Source organism: Saccostrea cucullata, unplaced genomic scaffold (genome assembly GCF_032062105.1).
Source record: "Saccostrea cucullata isolate Sc308-1 unplaced genomic scaffold, CSIRO_AGI_Scuc_v1 ctg8984, whole genome shotgun sequence".
In the NCBI taxonomy this organism is placed as follows: domain Eukaryota; kingdom Metazoa; phylum Mollusca; class Bivalvia; order Ostreida; family Ostreidae; genus Saccostrea; species Saccostrea cuccullata.
The window spans coordinates 1-11,869 of NW_026926252.1; the positions used below are offsets into that span (position 1 = coordinate 1).

General features: G+C 34.9%; 1 protein-coding gene across 1 annotated transcript; it reads right to left on the bottom strand.

Annotated features, from left to right (window-relative positions):
• Positions 1-648: 648 nt before the first annotated feature.
• Positions 649-2,696, bottom strand: LOC134271226 (uncharacterized). Its single transcript, XM_062753463.1, has 2 exons — positions 2,667-2,696; positions 649-1,422 (listed from the first exon to the last, which is right to left on the bottom strand). Exons 1-2 carry the CDS (start codon positions 2,685-2,687, stop codon positions 649-651), a joined length of 795 nt encoding a protein of 264 aa, XP_062609447.1. The 5' UTR covers positions 2,688-2,696.
• Positions 2,697-11,869: the final 9,173 nt, after the last annotated feature.

Here is an 11,869-nt window from a genome sequence, read left to right on the forward strand (position 1 = left end):
TTTCTCTTCTTCGCCTTGTTTAAGCTCTTTGTCTTCTATTGCCAATGACCACTTCTCCATTGTCTCTTCAAGTTTGGCACTGAATTCCTTTATACGTCTAATTGATGTTTCAACATTTTTTAGGAGAGCCGATGGATCCTCCTCTGAAATGTCGGCCGTCACAAATTCTTCACTCCTTTTCATCTCTTTATCTATAAGATTCCTGTACCTGGTACAGAGTCCCTTGAGATAGGTCACAGACATTTTCTTTTAGTTGAGTCAACACAATACGCGTATATACGAAAGCTTTTTGGTTCCCACAACGGCTTCCCGGGTTCCGGCACCAATCAATGTGGCGACTGACTACTGATCCTGAATATAACACTGTTTTCTGGTTTCATATTTATTTAATAAACATGATAAACAAGCACATAAACATTCAACGATCTACCTTTCTATCTTCTGCTCAACTTACTTCCTATTTTCTCAACAACACAAAAGATAAACAAACGGACAAAAACGGAAACGGACTAAAAAATACACCATAAACTCTGACCGGACAAAAACGGACACATAAATAATTACACTTATGACATACAATAACAACGTCAGAAAATCATAATAAAATAGAAATGAATAGGAAATTAAACATTGTTAATGTTAACACATTCACAACAGCGCCCGAATGTTGGATTGGGCACAGCTTTCAACATACTGCTTGTGTAAAGCATCTTTGGTATCTGAACATGGTAAAAAGACAGGAGGTTCTGTGTCCCTTCCTCTGGTTCCTGCTGGCTGGGGTATTCCGTGTTGACTCGCATAGTTTATCAAGTACTGCACCGCATTTTTGACTTCTTCAAACTTGAAAGCATTTGGGGCTTTTCTTCCCTTGTTACCATGGACACGAGGAGTAATGCCTTGAGATTGCAAATGTTTTTGAAGGCTGTCTAACGTATATTCTTTGACATCATATATAAACTCAAATGCCTTTCTACATATTTTTTGTTCCTGAAATGTGTACGTATACTTTGTTCTCTTTCGAGGGTTTGATAATTTTTTCCCAAAGCCAAACTGATTTAAACTGGTCATAATCATAATTTCCTTCTCTGCCTTCTCCAAATCCCGAATGCTGTATATATGATCAGTAAGTTGCTCAATGGAAAAATTGTCAAGGCAGTTTTTTGAACACGTACAACCAGCTCTTGCAATACAAAAATTCTCACTACAATCATTCTCATCTTGTACACCTGTGGGGTCTGTCTCTGTAGCATGATCATAATCAGAATCAAAGAACAGATGAGCTAGTCTTTCTACAGATAAAGGTTCACGCAAATCAGCATCACATTCAGTATCCAGTTCACCAGAACTGTCTTCATAAAATTGATGTTGTGAATGAGCTGAGTTTGCTATACCCAAATGTTCCTCAAATATATTTTCTAGCTCCTATCAAAAATAAATAAATAGAATAAAATATTATATTAATAAAATAAAATTTTAGAATTTTACTTATGTATTCTTATTTTTCATTTATGAAATATTTTTAATGTATCTATGTATATTTTGTGAAAATTGGAATGCCTATAAATCACACAACGTGTAGCCGGTTTTTTCATAACTTTTTATTTATTTATTTACTTATTTATTTATTTTTGCCGGGTATGTGACATAATTTGCTTGGTATAGCACAAATCACTTTTGTAACCATTTCTTTAATCACAACTTAGCGGACACTAGACATTAATTTTAATATCAGTTTCTATATGATACTACGTGAACTAAAAGTATCCCCAATTGTTTAAATTAATGTGTTACTTATGTGTACCATTACCAACATATGTATGCCTCTAATTTTAATTAAATAAAAAAAATAAATTTTATAAATTACTATTCATGTATGCAATTCTTTTTGAGTGAATAATTATTATTATGATTTTTTTATGCATGTACTTGTATTTATATACTTGTATTTATTTTGATTTATTTATTGTCAAATCTATAAAATACAAATTTCATTTATTCCTTACTCTTATTCTTAAAAATGGAAATAATTTTGTGTGTTTATAAATTTATTGGGTAAACACAATGTATAAGGTTTTCTACAATCTCTCTCTCCCCCCCCCCCCCCTTGATAACCCCTTTCAAGAGTACCGGCCCTTTGTTTACATTAGAAACGTCTAACAACAAAACTAGCCTACTATGTCTCTCGGTTTTAAAGTTAGCGTTTTACTGAACAACTTGTCTTTTAACTCGATTGGAACCAAAACAAGTATAATCTAGTTATTTTCCGGCTTTTAAGGTACAAAACGGGTATTTATCGATTGTTAATCAATGTGAAGTCGAAAGCATCGATCCCCATGCGATCGACTTACGCTCGAATCCGTTGAAGACGAATCGACATGAATGTTTTGACAATCAGCAAGAATACTTTTGACATCTAAGATTTATTTTTAGTAGTGTATAGAGAAAGTAACAGAATGAGATCAACTATAAAATGCTTTAATTAAAGATTTGTTTGCTTTTTTAAAGTTATCGAACTTGAAAACGATATGGTATACATCTATATAGGCCTGCCGTAAAATGTGGATACACATGTAGACTTCTGGTACAGATAGCAAACATTTACAAATAAAATAAATATCTAATTTTTATTAGTTGCTAATTATAATTCTGTTTCCGAAAACGCTTACCTGAAACTGGTCCATCAGCATTCATCTTTCAGTTGCATGAATAGATGTGAAGAAAAAACGAGTGACAAGTTGACACAGAATTTTATTTTGCAGAAGTAAATTTTGCGTTTTCATATCATTGATTTTAGACGCAATTTTCGACGTTACGTCATAATTGAGCTAAGGGAGGTTTTTGCTTGGCGGGCCACAAATGGTAAAGATTGATATTAGAATATATTGGTTCATAATGATGAAAAGATTGCGAGCAAAATACTGGACCTCCGTATAAAATGTAGTGAAAGATATGTAGAGTAAGCCTTCCGAGTGGGTTGACACTACTGTGAGCCTTTAGTATTAATACATTCCATCTTATTTGCCTACTTGGTAAGAATATATAGTAAATTGGACGGGCCTTACTCTATATAAACTTTTCAGTGTGTTTAAGAGCACCATATATACAACTACTAATGGTGTATTGATTGATCTCAAATACACGTCTTGGCTTGAGACACTCTTTAAAGAAGAACCAGGGGAAAATTTAACCATAGACAACATTGAAGAAAACATAAAACCAGAATTAGCTAATGGAGAAGAGTACCTTGTTTGGTTTGGTCGACAGCTACCTTGAGCCACTTGTGGGAGATGACACTTCTCACGTATGTTCTGAATTTTGGTACTAGTGTTAAAGATTCCAAGGAGTTAGAAAACGAAGGAAGTGAAACCCTTCATAAAACTGATGTTACAACCCAATGTGTTCTGCATGTGAGTCTTAAAGATTAAGAATCTGTTGTCATTGGTTGATATATGTTCCCAGAAGATTCCCGCTGAGCTGACTACAAGCAGCAAACCAACCATATATGCCAGACAACAAGCAAATTGAAGTTGTCCTTTCACGTTCTTGCACAAAAATAAGAACTCCTGGTACCTTCTCCCGATACTTTCACTAAGCTTATCGAAGTTTTTGTAAGAATTTTCCCAATTTCTTAAACTACACTTTTCCTTGTTTCTTCTAGCATAATTACTGTGTTTACGTATGATACTAAATCAGAACACATTTATTTTACGCATTATTGAACACTTTTACATACATGCACCCGATCAGCTGCTAATTTATATGAATTAATAATAAGCTACATAATTAAACGAGTAATTTGTTCATGAACAAGTTCTCTATATAAAATTTGAGAAAATAAAGTGCCGCGCCACAGCATGATACGCCCGTCAAAAAATTACAATTTTCTTGAACAGCTTAGGTGCAAAAAATCACATCAACCTTGATTCTAAGATTTCGATGATTTTTCCATTCCTTAAAATATTTATCCATTCCCTGTGATGTAGGCATCAATTATAATAAATATTACATCACTTATAGATTTCTGTGCTGGTTGTGTTAGACCTTGTCAAATGCCCATCATCAAATTAGTCTTAACAACTTAATCTATACCAAATTAATTTTGAAAAAAAGGCTGGCCATCAAATGACATATGTTATAAACTGACCAGCAGTTCTTCTGTCTAATCCCCAAAGGGCTGCTTAATCAGAGCGACTGAAACAGCTGGCCTTCCTACATTGAACTCATTAATTAATCTTTAACTGAATTCTTGTCTACTCATTACTACCAAGAGATGAATGGGTCTGCACTATCCACTAAAATTTTTTTTTAAAAACATATAAAATACTCTCAAATTTTTTTTTTGGTTGAGATTTAATGTCCGACAGGTTTTAGTATGTAATTCATATGGACATGCTGATTTAACCCCACCCCATAAAATTAGTTTTTTAATTAATAATATTACATAATATCAGATTAGTCTATTATGCAATATTGAATTAGTTTTAATTACTTTTCATCAAATTCATTTATAAACTTAAGCTAATCAACAAGAGCTATTTTTAATCAAACAGGCTTACCCATTTGCCCAATTCTCAGGGGATATAGATAACCCCAATGCTCTGTCAGTTAACTGCTGCACTCAAAACCCATTAATTTCTCTCTAATTTGACATGCAATTTTCTGTTATCAAAATTCTTCTTGACCAGTGCCTGATAATTACACTCATGGGAGACATGGGATTTCTCTAACATACATTATATTTGTTTTAGATTGCTGTCAAGTTTATGCTTAAAAAAAATAAGTATTTTCTTGATTTAACACTTTTTTAATAAGAACAGTGCAATACTTTTACATTATTTGGGATGTGTAAATGAATAGTAAAAAGACACATTTTTTTTTTTAAAAATTCACTTAAATTAAAGGTCACAGTGACCTTGAAATAGGTCGCGACACACCTTCTACCTAAGATGCATAAACTGGCCAAGTTTGATGATTGTAGGTCTTATGGTTTTCTAGTTATGGACCGGAAAGGATTTTTCCATATTTGGCTATAACTTTTTAATTAAAGGTCAGAGCGACCTACTTTTTGCGCGCGACACACCTTCTACCCAAGATGCATCAGATGACAAAGTTTGATAATCCTAGGCCTAGTAGTATTAAAGTTATGAGCCGGAAACGAAAAAGTTGCTGGCAGGAAAAAGATTCCTCTCTGCTCAATGACCCGGAGCGCCAACATAGAAGAATATATAGCTCTCAACAGGCAAGTGGTCAGTTCTCCATACGAGTGAAAAAATCTCGAGAGGGACGTTAAACAACATAACAATCAATAAATCATCAAGAAGTTTCTGGTGAAAGTGTGTTCAATAAAAGTAGTTTTACTATATATTTAGGTACGTGCCAAGCAACATGCGCTCTGTTGTGATGGCTGTGAGAGGTGGCAGCATCGCATGTGTGATATTGGTATTTCCTGTTCTTTGTAATTGGCTACGATGCGTGGAGAAAGTGTCATCTCGTGAAACTGCAGGGACTGCACCCAATAATCGCATATGCCTGGAGAGGAGAGTTCCATTATCCCACCTACTCTTGAGTCCGCTAGGCTAGAGATTTCTTTTTTACCATATGTTAAGAGTATTTTACTAAATTAATAACTGTAATTAAACAATTATAATAATCTAAGTAGATTATCTGTCAGAAGATCAATCTTGTTGATATCATGTATTATATTATGTTCAAATATTTCAGGCTCCAATTGTGTCTAATGCAACTCGAGAGCTGACCGTGAGGAAACTGTCAGGGATGAGGGGGTAATGGAAACGGAGTAGCCCGTTCCTAGACCATTAGATGCTACCTTTGTCATCGACAGTGAGCCTGATGCCATTTTCGACCTTGCCGAAGAGCCTGATGCTGCACCTATGCCACCTTCGTTACATCTGATGATGCCACAGAATTAGATGCACCCTTTGATATAACCAGGATAGCAGCTGTCATGTCATATGACATGTCATATATCAAAATAAAATGGACACCTAATGCTTTCATTTTCTATAGTGAAATTTCGTTTGAGAATCCAGATATTGGAAAACAGGTTTGAAAAATAGCAATGTTCTTGAAATTTGCAGAAAACACGCGTATTTGAATACCTTCAGCAAAAAAATTAAAATATGCACAGCCGACGACTCAAGAATTTTTTTTTAATCTTCAGAAACAGAGTTATAATGGCTAATTGTATTCGGCGCGCCAGCGCGTCCATCTCATCCCAATATCACAATAGTATTTTCTACCTGCATTAAAACACTCAAATGACAGCGATTTTCTTTATAATTTAAGCGTTATCGCTTATATTCAAGTCGACAGCCCGAGCCCGATTGCATTTCTTTTTAGGTGGATCCAGAAAAAATTCTCTAGGAGGTGGTTGCTCATATTACAAGGGAAGAGGTCCAAGGCATAGCTTTAGTAAATTTACTATGTTAGTTTAAATTCCCTTTGATCCATGCATGCCTTTCCACAATTCGTACAAGGGTAATCCGAAACCCGAATTTTGGAATTGGCCTACTTTCGATTTCCTTCTCTCTCTCTCTGGTATATATATATCTCTAAACTTTAACTATAGCATTTAAAAATATAAAAATATTGAGTGCTTTTTATATAAATCTATTTAATGTTTAACATATATATAGGCCTAAGAACTAGGGGAGGGGGCTTACACAGATAGACATCATATTAAATATTGGGGCGTAGGTTTAGCCCCCACTTTCAAAACTGAGGCACGTTGCAGTGTAAGAAGTAGTGTTTGAAAGAACAAAAATCGGTATTGAAAAAATGTTCGATCCTCACCCCCCCTTCCCCCAACGAAATAGGATTTTCGTGTTTGGTCAATAGATACATTTTTTTTCCTTTTTTTTTTTGTTTGCTTGTTAATATTTTTCAGGTTCGATTTTTTTCTTTCACTTAACCCCCCCCGGCCTTTTCAATTTGCTTCCGACGCCAATGTATCAAATTAAAATTTACAAGTATTACGTTATGACCTTAGACTCTAGAGACTGAGTTTAAACTCCTTTTTAAAGACTTGATTTTTATGGCTATAAGCTGCCATACATTGGTATCAATGTTTAAAAAATATTCCTTGTTACGTTTTAAATTAATAGTACTACTAAGAATTACCTTGTCTTTATTAGAGAGGTCTGAGGATGGGGAGACACTTAAGTAAAAGAAATGGCTTTGCTATCAATAGCCCTTTTAAACAAACTTTGGTGAGAAAAATACCTTCTTAATTTATTGAAAAAAATTGAACAAGAAAAAGTCTTACACTTTTTGGTATATCATTCTAAGGTTAGAGTGTGATCAAAACAATCCTTACCTTTTTGACTCTGTGTAATCGCGTCATTTTCTTTTTTATCTAATTCTAACAAACTTCCTAATAGAGCATAAATGAACTTAACTTGAAAAAGTTGTGAACAAAGTGTGAAACATTAAATTTTATTGAAACCGTCATTAAAATCAACACATGTCAGTACTTTCAGTACTTTTTAATTAGTGGAGGATATCGAGCTCGATGTTGTATAAGCGATAGATTTATTCAACAAAATCTGTTGCGCGAGCGCGCCGAATACAATTAGCCGTTATAATTCTGTAATTTCACCCTGAATCGGATGTTGTGCTCTTTATGAAATATTGCTAAATGCTCCAAATTTGTTCATTTTCAAAGGAATATACAGGCATTTTGAAAAAAAAATGACGCATTTTATGCATTTTGTGACGTCATAATGCATTGACTAGATGGGAAATAGCGTCATGATTAATAGATAACTGGTCACCAACACTCCATGTGATAAATTTTGCATTTACAAACTAAACCAGAACTGAAACCCAATAAAGACCCTATCCTTCAACATGTTCTTGAAGCAATTATTTCCAAGAAAAAGATTCCTGAATCTAAAGACTTTGAAAAAACAAGTGAAACTTTTAGACGAAGGCAAAATGAACTAACTTTGCACCGTGATGGGAACCGTAGCGTCTTACTCATCCAAAACAGATTGGTCATTCCGAGATCATTACATGAAACAGTGATAAGACTAGCGCATGATTGCCATCAGGAGATAGTCCGAAATAAACATCTACTCAGAGAAAAGGTATGGTTCGTCAACATAGATAAGCAAGTATTAGAATTTTGTAAAGGATGCGTTCCGTGTCAGGCATCAGTACCAGAACGAAAGTACACACATTGAAGATGTCACCCCTACCCAACCGACCGTGGTCTGAGGTCAGCATTGGTTTCTGTGAACCATTCCGTCCGGATCCTACTTAATGGTCGTTGTTGATTACTCGAGGTATCATGTAGTCGAAATTCTATCAAAATTAACAGCAAAGGCAGTGATACCGAAGTTAGACAACGTTTTCGCCTTATTTGGACAGGGGATGACAAATCCCATTGCCCGACGCCCGGGGCTAGTGAATTTTAGGGTTGGGCAAGTGAAATTTTATCAACCACTTGCCCGTGGGCAAGTGACTTAAACAATTATCAAAAATAAAATCAATATGTATGCCAATATTCTACTCAGTATTTTTTTTTTATATATATTTATAAATACAATTTAAGTTAATGGTAGGGCAGGCAAAACTTCAGGTAGGGCAAGTGAATTTTGACCATGTACTTGCCCTTGGGCAAGTGCCTTTAAAATCTATTTGTCAGCCCCTGTTGGAATACCTGATGTGAAAACCGAAAATGGGCCCCCTTTCACCGGATCTCACTTCAAGGAGTTCGCAAATCATCAAGGTTTTCAACATAGGAGAATAACACCGATACGGTCACAAGCTAATGGAGAAGCAGAAGGATTCATGAAGACCATTAGAAAAGCAATTCGAGCCGCACATGCCGAGCACATAAGCTGGAAACAGGAATTATACTGTTTTTTTGCGCAACTATAGATCGAGCGACGCCAAGTGCAACAACAAATGCAACACTCGGAGAAATACTACTAGGCAGAAAATTAAAAACCAGAATTCCAGAGATTAGTCCATCGTCCAAAAACAGAAATATCTCGCAAAGATCAATAATAAAAAGAGAAAATGAAGAGATATGCAGATGTTAGAAGAGGAGCGCAAGATTACAAGATGCAGCCGGGATACAAAGTTCTTGTTAAACAACAGAAACAAGACAAATTGTCAACTCCATACAGTCCTGAGCCGTACGAAATAGTTAGACAAAAAGGCTCTATGATAACAGCTAAGAATGATAACAAAGGAGTCACTAGAAATGCACCATTCTTTAAGAAAATTAACGAACGCGAGAGGTCAGCTGAGGTACCAGACGATTCCAGTGATGATTTAATTACTGCACACTCGGAGCCTACACGTTCAACTCGCGAGCACAGACCACCAGCGTATCTGAAAGATTACGTGTGTGCATAGTGTTAAGATTTGTAATGGGGCATAATAAACCCCAAATTACAATTTTATAGTGATTTTGTACATAACATTAGTAAATGTGCATGAGTATGTTGTCGTAAAAAGTTCGAGGAAAGAGACGGCAAAGTTGAACAGACATTTAGAAAACTACTGACAATCCAAAGAATTTTGATAAGTGTAAGCAGTAATCATAATAATTTCGTTGTACATGCTTTCAATTAAAGAAACGGAGGGATGTGATGTTTATACTCTAAATAAAAGGAGATGATGCTGGACCCGGGTTAACTGCAATATAACTATATGATATATGAAGTTTTCACCCATTGAACGTCCCAACACACAGCCAGGTATTACAAAGAAAGGTGACTTACTTGTTAGGCCCCCGGGGTGCTAACCATGTTGTATTTTATTGTACATATTTTATGTGGTAGTATGTTGATGTGGTTGTATATTTAAAGATTGTTCGATCATGGGTTGAAATAAGTTCGTAGTAATATTCAATTTGATAGAATAAACTACGAAAAATTTAGGTGTATAATGGGTAATTATGTTTAGATAAAAAATGTTTCTAATGCAATTTTCAAATATGACTTCATAGAGTCATTCAATATTTAATTCATAGAATGAAGTTTCTTTACAACATAAGTCCCTGTGTGCAGTCTAAATTTACATCATGTTATGTAACCTTCTTTTAAGTTTAGATAAATAAAGCAAAAAGAAATTTCAAGTTAATAATTCATTATTAATTAAACATTAATTTCCTTTGGTTTATGTAGTGAAATTGAAATCTTCAATTATTTTTTTTTGCGTCGGTGAATAAATATCGTATGTTTTCCTTCGTAGAATTGCTGCAAGGCAACACCAGTACCCCAGCAAGTCTAGTGTATGACACTACATTCAACTTGGGAGATTTCGACTCTCCGTTGATTTTTCTGGCATGTGCTTTTGGAAGAAACACCTTGGATACCGTAAGCATTCTTACTCCATGACAGAAAACTACAGAAGTGACTATTTGAATTCTTGACAGACAGGGTTCCTCTTTTAAAGTCAAAGAAAATTCTCTTCATCACTGACAGACTCAGTCCTAACCAAGGCAGTATTTTTCACAAATGCAGGTTTTTTTCACTGCTGGAATCATCTTAAATGTGACTTTAAAGAGGAAGTTGGATAACTTGGAGCAGATCAATCCGAAGCCTCTGTATACGTTTTAGACTGGCGTCAAATGGCACAAAGCAAGACGAGTTTCATTCCAGCTACGGAGTTTGACACTGAAATGGTCGGCGAAAGTAAAATCCTACTTTGACTGACTATGAAAGAAGACTTAATAAAATACTCTGGGTGTTGACTGATTGAGCAATTTCCTGGCCTGTACGACCCTTTCTCTGGAATAACCAACAACACGTCAGAAAGCATCAACGCTGTTGTAAAGAGGATGACTGGATATGAAATTTAAATATAGCTGTGACATAATACATCAATGCATAAACTTTATTTCAGTGTAATTTTTAAGAAAAACAATACAAGGATGAATTCACTTTTCTAGGATTATCTGAACCCGAGGAACGAATCTATCACAAGATGGATGATTCAGACACCAACGTAAATGAGAATTTTGTATCATCTCCACTTATTTCATTGGAGCAAATTCCATTCCCAACGCCAGTTACTGATAATATTCAAGAACACCCAACTTATTATCATGCAGAACAGGCTACAACAGTAAAACCGAGTGATCAACAAATTTCGTCACCTAAAAAATCTCCCAGGAAAAAGATCAGTACAGCAACATCAATTGCCCTTCACAATTGCCAGCAAAACCTAGTGCCTTCCAATTACCAGCAAAACCTAGCACCTTCCAATTACTAGCAAAGTCCGGCCTAGAGTCTATCAGCAAAGTCAGGCATCTTTGAATTTTCTTTGAAAATAATTTCTAAATATTTTTCAAATTTTAGTTCGTCTTTGTATAATCTATAATTTAGGATCTTTGATAAATTTTGAACATCCGATTTCCTTTTTTTGTTTAAATTGATCTATTAAAGTTAGTTTTACTTTCGCTCTTAATCAATTTGGATTGAAGGCTTAACTGTTCCAAATATTTGAAAGTCCACAATCATTTAAGATATTCAAGACATTATTTATCCAAGCAATCTTTTTAGTTTTTCGATTTACGATATCACTTAATTTAAACAGCAAACTTGATATTTTTGTTTCTTTTCCAAGTTTAAGTTTACACCAATATGAAATAATACGCGTTTGTATTTCAATGGACATGGGATGTCGACCGAGTTCACCATACACCATGCAGTCCGGAGTTTAAGGTTAAGAAGTAATTTACAGAATTTTAGATGTACTCTGTCTACAATTGCATTGTTCGAAAATCCCCATACTTCACATCCGTACAACAATATAGGCTGAACAATTTTATCGAACAGGTCGAACTGACATCGTATTGATAGATTATGTAAGCGGCTTTTCTTAAGAATTT